Raw genomic sequence first — 19,232 nt, forward strand, 5'->3', positions numbered from 1 at the left:
ATTTGCTAGAGCTTTGCCAATGTCAAGTATCTCTTCCTTTGACCATGAGATCGTGTAACTCCTGGATACCGTAGGAGTGCTTTGGGTGTATCAAACGTCACAACGTAACTGGGTGACTATAAAGGTGCACTACAGGTATCTCCGAAAGTATCTATTGTTTTATGCGGATCGAGACTGGGATTTGTCACTCCGTGTAAACGGAGAGGTATCTCTGGGCCCACTCGGTAGGACATCATCATATGCGCAATGTGACCAAGGAGTTGATCACGGGATGATGTGTTACGGAACGAGTAAAGTGACTTGCCGGTAACGAGATTGAACAAGGTATCGGTATACCGACGATCGAATCTCGGGCAAGTAAAATACCGATAGACAAAGGGAATTGTATACGGGATCGATTGAGTCCTTGACATCGTGTTTCATCCGATGAGATCATCGTGGAACATGTGGGAGCCAACATGGGTATCCAGATCCCGCTGTTGGTTATTGACCGGGGAACGTCTCGGTCATGTCTGCATGTCTCCCGAACCCGTAGGGTCTACACACTTAAGGTTCGATGACGCTAGGGTTATAAAGGAAGCTTGTATGTGTTTACCGAATGTTGTTCGGAGTCCCGGATGAGATCCCGGACGTCACGAGGAGTTCCGGAATGGTCCGGAGGTAAAGATTTATATATAGGAAGTCCTGTTTCGGCCATCGGGACAATTTTCGGGGTCATCGGTATTGTACCGGGACCACCGAAAGGGTCCCGGGGGCCCACCGGGTGGGGCCACCTGCCCCGGGGGGCCACATGGGCTGTAGGGGGTGCGCCTTGGCCTACATGGGCCAAGGGCACCAGCCCCTAGAGGCCCATGCGCCAAGATAAAGGAAAAAGGGGAGAGTCCTAAAGGGGGAAGGCACCTCCGAGGTGCCTTGGGGAGGATGGACTCCTCCCCCCTCCTTAGCCGCACCCCTTCCTTGGAGGAGGGGGCAAGGCTGCGCCTCCCCCCTCTCCCCTGCCCCTATATATAGTGGAGGGGAGGGAGGGCATCCACACCTGAGCCTTTGGCGCCTCCCTCCCTCCCGTGACACCTCCTCCTCTCCCGTAGGTGCTTGGCGAAGCCCTGCGGGATTGCCACGCTCCTCCACCACCACCACGCCGTTGTGCTGCTGTTGGATGGAGTCTTCCTCAACCTCTCCCTCTCTCCTTGCTGGATCAAGGCGTGGGAGACGTCACCGGGCTGTACGTGTGTTGAACGCGGAGGTGCCGTCCGTTCGGCACTTGATCATCGGTGATCTGAATCACGACGAGTACGACTCCATCAACCCCGTTCACTTGAACGCTTCCGCTTAGCGATCTACAAGGGTATGTAGATGCACTCTCCTTTCTACTCGTTGCTGGTCTCTCCATAGATAGATCTTGGTGATATGCGTAGGAAAATTTTGAATTTCTGCTACGTTCCCCAACAGTGGCATCATGAGCTAGGTCTATTGCGTAGATTCTTTGCACGAGTAGAACACAAAGTAGTTGTGGGCGTTGATGTTGTTCAATATGCTTACCGTTACTAGTCCAATCTTGTTTCGACGGTATTGTGGGATGAAGCGGCCCGGACCGACCTTACACGTACTCTTACGTGAGACAGGTTCCACCGATTGACATGCACTTGGTGCATAAGGTGGCTAGCGGGTGCCAGTCTCTCCCACTTTAGTCGGAACGGATTCGATGAAAAGGGTCCTTATGAAGGGTAAATAGCAATTGGCATATCACGTTGTGGTCTTGCGTAGGTAAGAAACGTTCTTGCTAGAAACCCATAGCAGCCACGTAAAACATGCAACAACAATTAGAGGACGTCTAACTTGTTTTTGCAGGGTATGCTATGTGATGTGATATGGCCAAGAAGAATGTGATGAATGATATATGATGTATGAGATTGATCATGTTCTTGTAATAGGATTCACGACTTGCATGTCGATGAGTATGACAACCGGCAGGAGCCATAGGAGTTGTCTTTATTTTTTGTATGACCTGCGTGTCATTGAAGAACGCCATGTAACTTACTTTACTTTATTGCTAAACGCGTTAGCCATAGAAGTAGAAGTAGTCGTTGGCGTGACAACTTCATGAAGACACGATGATGGAGATCATGATGATGGAGATCATGGTGTCATGCCGGTGACGATGATGATCATGGAGCCCCGAAGATGAAGATCAAAAGGAGCAAAATGATATTGGCCATATCATGTCACTATTTGATTGCATGTGATGTTTATCATGTTTATGCATCTTGTTTACTTAGGACGACGGTAGTAAATAAGATGATCCCTTAAAAAATTTCAAGAAGTGTTCTCCCCTAACTGTGCACCGTTGCTACAGTTCGTCGCTTCTAAGCACCACGTGATGATCGGGTGTGATGGATTCTTACGTTCACATACAACGGGTGTAAGACAGTTTTACACAGCGAAAACACTTAGGGTTAACTTGACGAGCCTAGCATGTGCAGACATGGCCTCGGAACACGGAGACCGAAAGGTCGAGCATGAGTCGTAGAGTAGATACGATCAACATGAAGATGTTCACCGACGTTGGCTAGTCCGTCTCACGTGATGATCGGACACGGCCTAGTTGACTCGGATCATGTGATCACTTAGATGACCAGAGGGATGTCTATCTGAGTGGGAGTTCATAAGATGAACTTAATTATCCTGAACATAGTCAAAAGACCTTTTGCAAATTATGTCGTAGCTCGCGCTTTAGTTCTACTGTTTTAGATATGTTCCTAGAGAAAATATAGTTGAAAGTTGAAAGTAGCAATTATGCGGACAGTAGAAAGCTTATGTCCTTAATGCACCGCTTAGTGTGCTGAACCCCAAACGTCGTTTGTGGATGTTGCGAACATCGGACATACACGTTTTGATAACTACGTGATAGTTCAGTTAAATGGTTTAGAGTAGAGGCACCAAAGACGTTTTTCGAAACGTCGCGGAACATATGAGATGTTTCGAGGGCTGAAATTGGGATTTCAGGCTCGTGCCCACGTCAAGAGGTATGAGACCTCCGACGATTTTCTTAGCCTGCAAACTAAGGGAGAAAAAGCTCAATCGTTGAGCTTGTGCTCAGATTGTCTGAGTACAACAATCACTTGAATCTAGTGGGAGTTGATCTTCCAGATGAAATAGTGACAGTTTCTCCGAAGTCATTACCACCAAGCTGCTAGAGCTTCGTGATGAACTATAACATATCAGGGATAGATGTGATGATCCTTGAAATATTCGCGTTGTTTGGCACCGCGAAAGTAGAAATCAAGAAGGAGCATCAATTGTTGATGGTTGCTGAAACCACTAGTTTCAAGAAGGACAAGGGAACAAAGGGATACTTCATGAAACGGCAATTCAGCTGCTGCTCTAGTGAAGAGACCCAAGGTTGAACCCAAACCCGAGACTAAGTGCTTCTGTAATAAGGGGAACAGCCACTGGAGCAGAATTACCCTAGATACTTGGTAGATGAGAAGGCTGGCAAAGTCGATAGAAGTATATTGGATATACATTATGTTAATGTGTACTTTACTAGTACTCCTAGTAGCACCAGGGTATTAGATACCAGTTCGGTTGCTAAGTGTTAGTAACTCGAAATAAAAGGCTACGGAATAAACGGAGACTAGCTAAAGGAGAGCTGACGATATGTGTTGGAAGTGTTTCCAAGTTTGATATAATCAAACATCGCACGCTCCCTCTACCATCAAGATTAGTATTAAACCTGAATGGTTTATTGAATCTCGATCGTAGGGATACACATTTTCATGCCAAAAGATATAAGATAGTAATGATAGTACCACTTACCTGTGGCACTGCCATGTAAGTCATAATGGTATAAAACGCATGAAGAAGCTCCATGTTGATGGATCTTTGGACTCACTCGTTTTAGAAAAGTTTGAGACATGCGAACCATGTCTATTGGTGTATACGCATGAAGAAACTCCATGCAGATGGATCGTTTGGACTCACTTGATTTTGAATCACTTGAGATATGCAAATCATAACACATAGGCAAGATGACTGAAAAGCCTCGGTTTCAGTGAAATGGAACAAGATAGCAACTTGTTGGAAGCAACACATTTTGATGTGTGCAGTCCAATGAGTGCTGAGGCATGCAGTGAATATCGTTATGTTCTTACTTCACAGATGATTCGAGTAGATGTTGAGAATATTTACTTGATGAAACACAAGTCTGAATTATTGAATGGTTCAAATAATTTCAGAGTGAAGTAGAAGATCATTGTGACAAGAGGATAAAATGTCTATGATACGATCATAGAGATGAATATCTGAGTTACGAGTTTTGGCACACAATTAAGACATTGTGGAAATTGTTTCGCAATTAATACCACGTGGAACACCATAGTGTGATGGTGTGTCCGAACATCATAGTTGCACCCTATTGGATATGGTGCGTACCATGATGTCTCTTATCGAATTACCACTATCATTCATGGGTTAGGCATTAGAGACAACCACATTCACTTTAAATAGGGCACCACGTAATTCCGTTGAGATGACACCGTGTGAATTATGGTTTAGAGAAACCTAAGTTGTCGTTTCTTAAAGGTTTGGGGCTGCAACGCTTATGTGAAAAAGTTTCAGGATTAAGCTCGAACCCAAAGCGGATAAAATGCATCTTCATAGGACACCCAAAACAGTTGGGTATACCTCCTAATTCAGATCCGAAAGCAATATGGATTGTTTCTTGAATCGGGTCCTTTCTCGAGGAAAGGTTTCTCTCGAAAGAGTTGAGTGGGAGGATGGTGGAGACTTGATGAGGTTATTGAACCGTCTCTTCAACTAGTGTGTGGCAGGGCACAGGAAGTTATTCCTGTGGCACCTACACCAATTGAAGTGGAAGCTTATGATATTGATCATGAAACTTCGGATCAAGTCACTACCAAACCTCGTAGGACGACAAGGACACGTACTACTTCGGAGTGGTAAAATGATCCTGTCTTGAAGGTCATGTTGCTAGACAACAATGAACCTACGAGCTATGGAGAAGCGATGGTGGGCCCGGATTCCGATAAATGGCTTGAGGCCATAAAATCCGAGAACGGATCCATGGACTTTGGTGGACTTGCCCGATGATCGGCAAGCCATTAAGATAAATGGATCTTTAAGAAGAAGACGGACGTGGATGGTAATGTCACCGTCCATGAAGCTCGATTTGTGGCGAAAAGTTTTTCACAAGTTCAAGGAGTTGACTATGATGAGATTTTCTCATCCGTAGCGATGCTTAAGTCCGTCGGAATCATGTTAGCATTAGCTGCATTTATGAAATCTGGCAGACGGATGTCAAAACGAGTTTCCTTACCAGTTTTCGTAAGGAAAGGTTGTATGTAATACAATCAGAAAGTTTTTGTCGATCCTAAGGATGCTAAAAGGTATGCAAAGCTCCAGCAATCCTTCTAAGGACTGGAGTGAGCATCTCGAAGTTGGAATGTTTGCTTTGATGATGATCAAAATTTTGGGTTTGTACAAAGTTTATGAGAAACTTGTATTTCCAAAGAAGTGAGTGGGAGCACTATAGAATTTCTGATGAGTATATGTTGTTGACATATTGATGATCAGAGATGATGTAGAATTTCTAGAAAGCATATAAGGTTATTTGAAAGGTGTTTTTCAATGGAAAGCCTGGATTAAGCTACTTGAACATTGAGCATCAAGATCTATAAGGATAGATCAAAATGCTTAATAATACTTTCAAATGAGCACATACCTTGACATGATCTTGAAGGTGTTCAAGATGGACCAGTCAAAGAAGGAGTTTTTGCCTGAGTTGTAAGGTACGAAGTTAAGACTTATAGCTCGACCACGGCAGAATAGAGAGAAAGGACGAAGGTCGTCCCCTATGCTTAAGACGTAGGCTCTTCAGTATGCTATGCTGTGTACCGCACCTGAAGTGTGCCTTGCCATGAGTCAGTCAAGGGGTACAAGAGTGATCCATGAATGGATCACAGGACAGCGGTCAAAGTTATCCTTAGTAACTAGTGGACTGAGGAATTTTCTCGATTATGGAGGTGGTAAAAGAGTTCGTAGTAAAGGTTACAACGATGCAAGCTTGACACCTATCCGGATAGCTCAGAGTAGAGAGACCGGATACATATAATGGAGCAATAATTTAGGATAGCTCCAAGTAGAACAGTTGTTTGGAATAGCTCCAAATAGAGCGTGGTAGCTGCATCTAGGAGATGACATAGAGATTTGTAAAGCACACACGGATCTGAAAGGTTCAGACCCGTTGATTAAAAACCTCTCTCACAAGCAACATGATCAAACCTAAAACTCATTGAGTGTTAATCACATAGTGATGTGAACTAGACTACTGACTCTAGTAAACTCTTGGGTATTAGTCACATGGCGATGTGACCTGTGAGTGTTAATCACATGGCGATGTGAACTAGATTATTGACTCTAGTGCAAGTGGGAGACTGTTGGAAATATGCCCTAGAGGCAATAATAAAAGTATTATTATTATATTTCCTTGTTCATGATAATTGTCTTTTATTCATGCTATAACTGTATTATCCGGAAATCGTAATACACGTGTGAATACATAGACCACAATATGTCCCTAGTGAGCCTCTAGTTGACTAGCTCGTTGTGATCAACAGATAGTCATGGTTTCCTGGCTATGGACATTGGATGTCGTTGATAACGGGATCACATCATTAGGAGAATGATGTGATGGACAAGACCCAATCCTAAGACTAGCACAAAAAGATCGTGTAGTTCATTTGCTAGAGCTTTGCCAATGTCAAGTATCTCTTCCTTTGACCATGAGATCGTGTAACTCCTGGATACCGTAGGAGTGCTTTGGGTGTATCAAACGTCACAACGTAACTGGGTGACTATAAAGGTGCACTACAGGTATCTCCGAAAGTATCTATTGTTTTATGCGGATCGAGACTGGGATTTGTCACTCCGTGTAAACGGAGAGGTATCTCTGGGCCCACTCGGTAGGACATCATCATATGCGCAATGTGACCAAGGAGTTGATCACGGGATGATGTGTTACGGAACGAGTAAAGTGACTTGCCGGTAACGAGATTGAACAAGGTATCGGTATACCGACGATCGAATCTCGGGCAAGTAAAATACCGATAGACAAAGGGAATTGTATACGGGATCGATTGAGTCCTTGACATCGTGTTTCATCCGATGAGATCATCGTGGAACATGTGGGAGCCAACATGGGTATCCAGATCCCGCTGTTGGTTATTGACCGGCGAACGTCTCGGTCATGTCTGCATGTCTCCCGAACCCGTAGGGTCTACACACTTAAGGTTCGATGACGCTAGGGTTATAAAGGAAGCTTGTTCGGAGTCCCGGATGAGATCCCGGACGTCACGAGGAGTTCCGAAATGGTCCGGAAGTAAAGATTTATATATAGGAAGTCCTGTTTCGGCCATCGGGACAATTTTCGGGGTCATCGGTATTGTACCGGGACCACCGAAAGGGTCCCGGGGGCCCACCGGGTGGGGCCACCTGCCCCGGGGGGCCACATGGGCTGTAGGGGGTGCGCCTTGGCCTACATGGGCCAAGGGCACCAGCCCCTAGAGGCCCATGCGCCAAGATAAAGGAAAAAGGGGAGAGTCCTAAAGGGGGAAGGCACCTCCGAGGTGCCTTGGGGAGGATGGACTCCTCCCCCCTCCTTAGCCGCACCCCTTCCTTGGAGGAGGGGGCAAGGCTGCGCCTCCCCCCTCTCCCCTGCCCCTATATATAGTGGAGGGGAGGGAGGGCATCCACACCTGAGCCTTTGGCGCCTCCCTCCCTCCCGTGACACCTCCTCCTCTCCCGTAGGTGCTTGGCGAAGCCCTGCGGGATTGCCACGCTCCTCCACCACCACCACGCCGTTGTGCTGCTGTTGGATGGAGTCTTCCTCAACCTCTCCCTCTCTCCTTGCTGGATCAAGGCGTGGGAGACGTCACCGGGCTGTACGTGTGTTGAACGCGGAGGTGCCGTCCGTTCGGCACTTGATCATCGGTGATCTGAATCACGACGAGTACGACTCCATCAACCCCGTTCACTTGAACGCTTCCGCTTAGCGATCTACAAGGGTATGTAGATGCACTCTCCTTTCTACTCGTTGCTGGTCTCTCCATAGATAGATCTTGGTGATATGCGTAGGAAAATTTTGAATTTCTGCTACGTTCCCCAACACCATCAACATGGAGCTTCTTCATGCGTTTTATACCAATATGACTTACATGGCAGTGCCACACGTAAGTGGTACTATCATTACTATCTTATAATTTTTGGCATGAAAATGTGTATCACTACGATCGAGATTCAATAAACCATTCCTTTAGGTGCAAGACCATTGAAGGTATTATTCAAATAAATAGAGTAACCACTATTCTCCTTAAATGAATAACCGTATTGCGATAGACATAATCCAATCATGTCCATGCTCAATGCAAACACCAAATGATAATTATTCAGGTTTAATACTAATCTTGATGGTAGAGGGAGTGTGCGATGTTTGATCACATCAAACTTGGAAACACTTCCAACACATATCGTCAGCTCACCTTTAGCTAGTCTCCGTTTATTCCGTAGCTCTTTTATTTCGAGTTACTAACACTTAGCAACCGAACCGGTATCTAATACCCTGGTGCTACTAGGAGTACTAGTAAAGTACACATTAACATAATGTATATCCAATATACTTCTATCGACCTTGCCAGCCTTCTCATCTACCAAGTATCTAGGGTAATTCCGCTCTAGTGACTATTCCCCTTATCACAGAAGCACTTAGTCTTGGGTTTGGGTTCAACCTTGGGTTTCTTTACTGGAGCAGCAGCTGATTTGCCGTTTCATGAAGTATCCCTTCTTGCCCTTGCCCTTCTTGAAACTAGTGGTTTCACCAACCATCAACAATTGATGCTCCTTCTTGATTTCCACTTTCGCGGTGTCAAACATCGTGAATACCTCAAGGATCATCATATCTATCCCTGATATGTTATAGTTCATCACGAAGCTCTAGCAGCTTGGTGGCAATGACTTTGAAGAAACATCACTATCTCATCTGGAAGATCAACTCCCACTCGATTCAAGTTATTGTTGCACTCAGACAATCTGATCACAAGCTCAACGATTGAGCTTTTCTCCCTTAGTTTGCAGGCTAAGAAAATCGTCGGAGGTCTCATACCTCTTGACGTGGGCACGAGCCCGAAATCCCAATTTCAGCCCTCGAAACATCTCATACGTTCCGCGACGTTTCGAAAAACGTCTTTGGTGCCTCTACTCTAAACCATTTAACTGAACTATCACGTAGTTATCAAAACGTGTATGTCCGATGTTCGCAACATCTACAAACAACGTTTGGGGTTCAGCACACTGAGCGGTGCATTAAGCACATAAGCTTTCTACTGTCCGCATAATCGCTACTATCAACTTTCAACTATATTTTCTCTAGGAACATATCTAAACAGTGGAACTAAAGCACGAGCTTACAACATAATTTGCAAAGATCTTTTGACTATGTTCAGGATAATTAAGTTCATCTTATGAACTCCCACTCAGATAGACATCCCTTTGGTCATCTAAGTGATTACATGATCCGAGTCAACTAGGCCGTGTCCGATCATCACGTGAGACGGACTAGTCATCATCGGTGAAGATCTTCATGTTGATCGTATCTACTATACGACTCATGCTCGACCTTTCGGTCTCTGTGTTCCGAGGCCATGTCTGTACATGCTAGGCTCGTCAAGTTAACCCTAAGTGTTTCGCGTGTGTAAATCTGTCTTACACCCGTTGTATGTGAACGTAAGAATCCATCACACCCGATCATCACGTGGTGCTTAGAAGCGACGAACTTTAGCAACGGTGCACAGTTAGGGGAGAACACTTCTTGAAATTGTTGTAAGGGATCATCTTATTTACTACCTTCGTTCTAAGTAAACAAGATGCATAAACATAATAAACATCACATGCAATTATATAGTAGTGACATGATATGGCCAATATCATATAGCTCCATTGATCTCCATCTTCGGGGCTCCATGATCATCATCGTCACCGGCACGACACCATGATCTCCATCATCATGATCTCCATCATCGTGTCTCCATGAAGTTGTCTCGCCAACTTATTACTTCTACTACTATGGCTACCGGTTAGCAATAAAGTAAAGTAATTACATGGCGTTTTTCAATGACATGCAGGTCATACAATAAATAAAGACAACTCCTATGGCTCCTGCCGGTTGTCATACTCATCGACATGCAAGTCGTGATTCCTATTACAAGAACATGATCAATCTCATACATCACATATCATTCATCACATTCTTCTTGGCCATATCACATCACATAGCATACCCTGCAAAAACAAGTTAGACGTCCTCTAATTGTTGTTTGCATGTTTTACGTGGCTGCTATGGGTTTCTAGCAAGAACGTTTCTTACCTACGCAAAACCACAACGTGATATGCCAATTGCTATTTACCCTTCATAAGGACCCTTTTCATCGAATCCGTTCCGACTAAAGTGGGAGAGACTGGCACCCGCTAGCCACCTTATGCACCAAGTGCATGTCAGTCAGTGGAACCTGTCTCACGTAAGAGTACGTGTAAGGTCGGTCCGAGCCGCTTCATCCCACAATACCGTCGAAACAAGATTGGACTAGTAACGGTAAGCATATTGAACAAAATCAACGCCCACAACTACTTTGTGTTCTACTCGTGCAAAGAATCTACGCAATAAACCTAGCTCATGATGCCACTGTTGGGGAACGTAGCAGAAATTCAAAATTTTCCTACGTGTCACCAAGATCTATCTATGGAGAAACCAGCAACGAGGGGAAGGAGAGTGCATCTACATACCCTTGTAGATCGCTAAGCGGAAGCGTTCAATGGAACGGGGTTGATGGAGTCGTACTCGCCGTGATTCAGATCACCGATGACCTAGTGCCGAACGGACAGCACCTCCGCGTTCAACACACGTACGGAGCGGATGACGTCTCCTCCTTCTTGATCCAGCAAGGGTAAAGGAGAGGTTGATGAAGATCCAGCAGCACGACGGCGTGGTGGTGGATGCAGCAGAACTCCGGCAGGGCTTCACTAAGCAACTACGGGAGGAGGAGGAGGTGTTGCAGGGAGGAGGGAGGCGCCAGGGCTTATGGGTGCGGCCACCCCTCCCTCCCCTCCCTTTATATAGGCGCAAGAGAGGGGGGAGGGTGCAGCCTTGCCCCTTCCTCCAAGGAAGGGGTGCGGCCAAGAGGGGGGGAGGAGTCCATCCTCCCCAAGGCACCTCAGAGGTGCCTTCCCCTCTTTGGACTCTCCCCTCTCCAAGTCTCCTTGGCGCATGGGCCTCTTGGGGGTGGTGCCCTTGGCCCATATGGACCAAGGCGCACCCCCTACAGCCCATGTGGCCCCCCGGGGCAGGTGGACCCCCCCCCCCCCGGTGGACCCCCGGACCCCTTTCGGCACTCCTGGTACAATACTGATAAAGTGCGAAACTTTTCCGGCGACCAAAATAAGACTTCCTATATATAAATCTTTACCTCCGGACCATTCTGGAACTCCTCGTGATGTCCGGGATCTCATCCGGGACTCCGAACAACATTCGGTTTGCTGCATACTCATATTCATACAACCCTAGCGTCACCGAACCTTAAGTGTGTAGACCCTACGGGTTCGGAAGACATGCAGACATGACCGAGACGGCTCTCGGGCAATAACCAATAGCGGGATCTGGATACCCATGTTGGCTACCACATGTTCCACGATGATTTCATCGGATGAACCACGATGTCGAGGATTCGATCAACCCCGTATGCAATTCCCTTTGTCAATCGGTACGTTACTTGCCCGAGACTCGATCGTCGGTATCCCAATACCTCGTTCAGTCTCGTTACCGGCAAGTCACTTTACTCGTACCGTAATGCATGATCCCGTGACCAACCACTTGGTCACTTTGAGCTCATTATGATGATGCATTACCGAGTGGGCCCAGAGATACCTCTCCGTCATACGGAGTGACAAATCCCAGTCTCGATCCGTGTCAACCCAACAAACACTTTCGGAGATGCCTGTAGTGCACCTTTATAGTCACCCAGTTACGTTGTGACGTTTGATACACCCAAAGCACTCTTACGGTATCCGGGAGTTACACGATCTCATGGTCTAAGGAATAGATACTTGACATTGAAAAAGCTCTAGCAAAACGAACTACACGATCTTGTGATATGCTTAGGATTGGGTCTTGTCCATCACATCATTCTCCTAATGATGTGATCCCGTTATCAATGACATCCAATGTCCATGGTCAGGAAACCGTAACCATCTATTGATCAACGAGCTAGTCAACTAGAGGCTTACTAGGGACATGGTGTTGTCTATGTACCCACACATGTATCTGAGTTTCCTATCAATACAATTATAGCATGGATAACAAACGATTATCATGAACAAGGAAATATAATAATAACTAATTTATTATTGCCTCTAGGGCATATTTCCAACACCATGATCACGACGACCGTCGTTGGGAGAGGGCAAGTTCCTGTCTCAAGAAGTAGGATTTTGGGAGCGGGATTGGGATTAGAATGAGAGGTCTAAAATGCATATATTGGCTGCGCGGGATGGGGACATGGCAGGACGGTTTTGGGAGTGAAGGCCTTTGGGTGCTTCGGCTAGAGTGGGTTAAACCCCCCAAAATGACATTCTTTGGCTCGATCTGTTTGGAATCGATTAGAGTTGTCTTGAGCTCGGGGGACGCCATCTCCTAGTCAGACTTGCTCAAACCTTTGTTGAAACCATGCAAATATATGTCTAGTGTTCTTTGTTAATGTTTTGACCGAGCTTAATTAGCTTATATTCATGCATGGATGCATCTTTAACAAAAGCGTGAATATGTTGACTAATTGCTAAATGTGGCCCGATTTTGATCAGTGTCATCACTCAACCCTAAGTTGGACGATGCTAGCTCAAGCTCGTGCTTCACTCTCCTGATTGCAAGACACTACCGTTAAGCATGTAAGCAATTTGCCATGTCTTCGGGGTCTCCTGAAATACGGTGTACCTTCTTTGCAACAGAAAAAGTGAGATACTTGGTGTCAAACAAATTCATTTGTTGACTGGTTGATGCCATATACAAACGTATCAAATTAATTAACTTTGTGATATTTTTAACTGGACAGTATTTGATTGCCTTGCAAAGTGAAATCTCCCTCACAAACACTTCTGTACCCTCTGCAATGTCAGGCATGAAGACACCGATCATATGTTGGTTAGTTGTTCTATAACCAACATCACCTGGAACCGGATTCTTTACAAGATTGGCCTCCCACGTGTTTCTCATGTCATCGATTCATCTTTTAAGGATTGGTTGTATACCGTATACTGCTATCATGTAGGGGACCTTGATTGCTGACAACAATATGTTAAATTCAATAGGAATTTTGGTCAGCTGCTGGAAGGAACACAACAATAGGGTGTTTGAACAAGTACTGCTCATTAGATCGTTTGGTAGATCAAATCAAAGAGGAGGTTTTACACTAGAGCAAGGCTGGAGCTAAATGCTTGGACCCCTTTTTTCTCCTTGGTGTTGTCTTCTATCAAGTTAGAACTTCCCTTGTTTCTTAGCCGCTGCATCTACACATCATTTTGTTAGAAGGGGTGCTGGTTGTAGCCTTGTTCTGAACCTTGTGATACTCTCTGGGTTTGTTTGGATCGGTGCCATCATTTGCTTTACCAAATTTTTGGTGTTGGCTAATCCATTGGCGTCCGATTGTATGGTCTCCAATAAATTGGCTTGCGCAAAGCTTAGCAGCCTCCCCCGCTCATTCCACAACCAATTTGTTGGGGAGACTTGGCGTTTATTCTTTTCGCCAGAATATCGATGTGCCGATGGTTGGCAGGGACACCACGGGCAAGAACTAAACAGACCCTATACTCTCTTTTCTTATTCTATATATTTCTCATGTAATTCTCTATGATTCAAAAAAAAAATGTTGATCGGCTCTTTGAAAAGTGAAAAGCAAAAGGCCAAGCCAAATCGTCCAAGGTCAACACCTTGTACTAGTCGGCTTTTAAAATCGCCATTTTTAACTCTTATGACATTCATCATACGATTGAGATGTTCTTTGATCCTGATTTTTCTAGAACAGTTGTAGTGCATCCAAATTCCAAATTAATTAGCCGTGTGCATAATTTGCTAGGTCTTGAAGCTCTCTTTGAATGGCTCCACTAGATAGGTACTTGATCGGTCGGCGTTCGCCAGTCAACAAGTCAGCAGGTGGATTCCAAGTATGTACGCTAGTTGTTCTATCAACTATTCGTTCAACTTCTGCACACATGCATTACAATGAAGTTTGGAAGGCTTGGACCCCACCGAAAGTCAAGTTCTTTGCTTCGCACGCGCTTCATGATAGGATCTGGACTGCTGGCAGATTGGAGAAGCCAGGATGGGCTAACTATGGCCTTTGCCCCTTGTGCCGACGGGTGCAGGAATGTGGCCCTCATCTTTTCTTCAGATGACGCTTCACTCTCGCATCCACGACATGGACACGTCCATATGGCACTTGTTCGACTCCGTTCAGGCCCGGTGGCCGAGCACATGCACCACGGGCACCACCGACAGAAAAGCAAAGGTATCGATTACCATGCTAGTGTCATGGGTCATCTGGAATGAGCGCAACGCAAGAGTGTTCAGGCAAAAGAGCGCACCTCTGCAAATCTTGCTCAACATCATTGTCGACGAGGCAAACCTTTGGATCAAAGCTGGGGCAAAGAAACTAGGGTCTTTTTTATTACGAGAATAATTGTCATGCCGTAACTTGGGTGTGTGTTGCAAGAAACTCTCTCCTCCTTATTTAATATATGAAGCAAATCTTTTGCCTCCGTTTCAAAAAGAAAAAGAGTAGCAACGTGCCTGATCGGCCTGCACATCGTTGCCACTGTTACATCAAGGATGGACCGATCATAATCATCAATATTTAATCTGACTGTTATTGCAACTGTGCAAATTTCCAACCGTGGGTACGAGCTCCGGGAGAGGAAAAGGATACTGGCGAGAAGTAATTGATCAGCTAAAGTCAGCAGCTTTTCCACATGAAAATCTTGTTTGAACAATTCATACTAAAGATCTAGGGTAATTAATCGATGTGACGACCAAATAAAATAGACTGTGATGTATACAAATAAAAGAAAAAACGCATGGTTATGTTCGACGACCAGCTTATGACTGTGTGCATCAATTGATACAGAGGTAAGAGGTTTCTCATCCTTTTGGAAGAAAACATTTATTCAACTGCCAACCTGAAATTACTCTGGAGTAGGTCTTAAGTTTATCTCTCTATTATTTGGATTGCTCATCTCGCCGAATCTATGGATGGATGGTTCTGGATTGTTGCTCGGACAATAGTTGTATATGTCTAGTTATTTACTAGCAGGAACGCCTGTTTGCAGGGCGAGAACAACAACGAAGTCCGGCACCAACTCTAGCCTGGCCACAGGTATTTTACTCATCAGATAGTACATATCATGTTCTAGAAAGTGGCCCCTGGACAGTAAACGAGACATGCATCAATTATTTTTGTATATTTTTGTACGCTGCGATGGTTATTGATTTTGTATGTTTGATGTCTGTGTATATTAATCTGAGGTATACTCGATTTCACGGTCGCATTACTCTCTCCGGTAAACAAATCGCATTGTCTTTTATCAATTAACAAAACGGTCATGCGTCCCTATTCTGATCATGATGCATCTATCCTGCGTATACTACCTTAGATTACAAGGACTGCTAATAGTGTATACTTACGTTGAAGAGTGGTCTATTTGTTTGCTTGATTTTAATCATGTACTCCCTCCGTTCTGATTTACTTGTCGTGGTTTTAGTTCAAATTTGAACTAAAATCACGACGAGTAAATCGGAACGGAGGGAGTACATCTCATCACCATTATTGTGTTCCTCTAAGCTCCGAAGATGATGAGTTTCGTCGTTTCTGAATTCTCTGCATTCACCTATCTTGGTGAACAGAAACTCGGTTCCATTCCATGCAATTTTTTTTACCAAAATGATAAGTATCACACGTCAGGTGCGTGACACTCCGGGCAATTCCAGTCACGCAAGGATGTCAAATCCAGTGACACACGGAAAGTTTTTGTCAACTGAAGCACAAAAGTTTGACATGCTTAGCAACTAAAGTTGTCATCCTTGCGTCACTAAACTTGTAAAAACGTTCGAAAGTTGTCATGTGCTTGTACTTGGCATGTGGCACTTATCAACGTCCAAAAAAATAAAATGAAAATGGGTTATTTTCTGGTTATTAGTTGGCTAGATATTGCTAGCTGCCACAGGAGATCCCAGCTACCAGGTACATGTATAGTAGTCGTTTTAAGAACAGCTTTTGGCGGGTAAGATGTAGTTGTCGCTGTTCAAAGTTGTCAGCCTTCTCTCCCCAGGCTAAGATCACCATCACCTTAATTTTGGCTTCACATGTTTAGCTCGATCAGCTGGCCTGGCTGGCCTTTTGCCCGTTGCCGCCCACGCATCTACCCACCGGTATGATTCTGTTTTTGGATAAATAAATGGCTTTATTTCTGTTTGGATAAACATTAGCAAAGGGACGTGATTGATGGTCATCTGCAATTAAACTGCAGGGTAGCTGGAGGAGCTACTGGTCCTGCAGAAAGTTTTGGTGGGGGAGTGCAATTTGAGGATGCAGATGGCGACCTCACCTGACCTACACACATCTTTCTCAAAACAAAAAACATAAAGAGCTGACGTACATTCGAATTAAGCTTATCAAAAGTAGCTCATGCACACTTGAATTGGTATATTATGACAACAGAAATAGTATATACAATACCCCTTCTGTAAACAAATATAAGACGTTTTTCATCGGAGTAGTACTAATCTGGTAAGTAAAGCACATGTCATTGTCGTGGCTTCCTCTGACTTTCAATAGATAGTAATTCTACTATTGACCTCACCTCACTTACGTGCATGTAAATAATTTTGAAGCAAAATTGCTACTCCACTTCTTTGCCAATTCTTTACTACGTAAGTACAGCAAGTTAGTCAGTGTGATCAATCTGCTCTGGGCTAGCTCCGATCCCCGGCCACATAACACATCGATCACACATGCACGGATGCGGGAGGTCTTCTCTGATATGACTGTACATACACGCGATGACAAGGACGATCCACATGCATATCATGAGAGTGTTTTCGTGAAGAGATTCCACGCAAGCAGTATAAGCTACTCCCTCCGTTTCTTTTTAGTCTGCATATAACTTTTGTCTGAAGTCAAAGTATTTTTACTTTGACCAAAGTTATAGAAAAAAGTATCAACATTTACAAGGTCAAAGGGATATCTTTAGATTTATTATGGAATGTAGTTTCATATTATGTGTATTTGATATTGTAGACGTTGATATTTTTTTATACAAATTTGGTCAAAGTTGGTGAAGTTTGGCTCGACACAAATCTTATATGCAGAGTAAAAAGGAACGGAGGGAGTAATAATTGAGTTAGTACTGGCACACAAGACTAGCCGCGCTCAATAACAAAATGGTTAGGCAGGATGGGATATAGAGTAGAGTAGTACGAGAGCCCACGCGAAAGGCGGCCATTTTGAGTGACGGCCGATTCATGCACGCACGGACGCAGCTGCTCGATCGATCGTGATGCGTACTGCGAGAATTAGAGATGTCAGCGCCGTCGCGGTAAATTTTTTGACGAAAGAACATGCATGCTACTGTAGTCGCTAGTGGAATGAGTGAGTGGGTGCTTTCCACCGGTAAAGATCAGAATGCTTTCTTTTGAAAAAAGGATAAAGGTTATGCATGAGCTCAGCTCTTCTGGAAAAATAACACTTTGCCCTGCGTTCAGTTCAATCCATGGCTCCCGATACTTCACCACATGTCCGTAGCACGGCGACGTACTACGTAGAAGAACAAATTACTCTACATCGATCTACGCGTGAAGCTGACCTTAAACTAACTGAACCGAACCTGCGCTTTACCATGTGGTTTGGAAGATAATTTCTGGCACTTGCCTGGTGGTTTACACTTGACACGCACACAGGAAAAACGTCGCCACCAAGTCACGCACACACACGTATGGCTCGTCGCCGGCCCTACGGCGACCGCGCCGAGCTTATAAAACTAGGAGCGCGCCCCCGAGAAGGCCAGGACTCCACCAGCAACCACCGCTCCTCATCTGAGCTCCGTCGAGAAACCAACAAAGGATCCAAAAAGAGTCAGACGCCCAAGCCACCATGGCGAACCCATCCCCGAGCTCGCGGTCGTCGTGCGCGGCTCCCAGTGGCACCAAGCTCACCTGCCTCTGCTCGCCGACCAACCACCCGGGCTCCTTCCGCTGCACTCGCCACCGCAACCCGCGGGGGCGACCGCAGACGTCCTCGCCGCCGTCGTCCGGCCGCCCGTCGCATCAGTCGGCCGCTTCTGGCGCGAGCGCGACGGTGCGCGTCGAGGGGATCGTCAGGAGCGGCGGTGTCGGCACGGGCGGCAGGACCGGCAAGGGCCGGTTCGTCCTGCGCGCGCACCTGCTGCGGCTGGTCAGCCCGCCGTCCTCCGACGGCCACGACCACCGCCGCTGCCGCGACTTCAAGCCCCGCCCGTCCAGGCTGGGGCGCCTAGCCGTGACCGCGTGACGGGGGCCGGCCGCCGCTGCTTACCTGCTCTGCTTCGCAGCTGGTAGTACGCAGCTCACTAGTCACTAGTGGTGAACGGTGCGCCTCTATTTCGCGCGCACCGACGCTTGGATCCGTTTATCTCGGAGCTAGGATCGAGTACTACTCTGGAATCAATGCTTTGTCACGGTGCTGATAATTACTACTCCTTGTATGAATCTCTACACATGTTCCTAGTAATTTTTGTAGAGGAATGCAACAGATTAGTAGTTTCTGTGTTATCTAACTTATTACTGTGCTTACCTTTGTGCTGTTCTGGGGATTTACTAATGGACGAGAATGGTACAAATTCTCAGGGTTTTTTCTACAGCAGAATTTCTCACTTGGCTTGTGCCTATGAGACTTGAGATTGCCTTGCTTGTCATAATTCCGTTCAAAAAAAAAAAAACTACACTTGTGATGATTCCCTTTCAAGCCCCTGTATCTGGATGATTTCGCAGAAAATATTTTCGAGTTTCTTTATGTTTTTGTGGGGAATACTTTTGCTTTGCTTAGCTAGCTCCGGAAAAATGAAGGTAATTAAGTTCACTCACGAGACGT

At 45.4% G+C, this 19,232-nt stretch overlaps 1 protein-coding gene across 1 annotated transcript; it reads left to right on the forward strand.

Annotated features, from left to right (window-relative positions):
• Positions 1-18,180: 18,180 nt before the first annotated feature.
• LOC119325090 lies at positions 18,181-19,007 on the forward strand. The gene has a single exon (XM_037598834.1). The coding sequence runs from the start codon at positions 18,258-18,260 to the stop codon at positions 18,651-18,653; it is 396 nt and encodes a 131-aa protein (XP_037454731.1). The 5' UTR covers positions 18,181-18,257; the 3' UTR covers positions 18,654-19,007.
• The last annotated feature ends 225 nt before the right edge of the window (positions 19,008-19,232 follow it).

This window comes from Triticum dicoccoides, chromosome 6B (genome assembly GCF_002162155.2).
Source record: "Triticum dicoccoides isolate Atlit2015 ecotype Zavitan chromosome 6B, WEW_v2.0, whole genome shotgun sequence".
Classification (NCBI taxonomy): domain Eukaryota; kingdom Viridiplantae; phylum Streptophyta; class Magnoliopsida; order Poales; family Poaceae; genus Triticum; species Triticum dicoccoides.

What these genes read in the sequence shown, in the direction of transcription:
- LOC119325090 (XM_037598834.1), top strand. Translation starts at nt 18,258, where the DNA reads ATGGCGAACCCATCCCCGAGCTCGCGGTCGTCGTGCGCGGCTCCCAGT.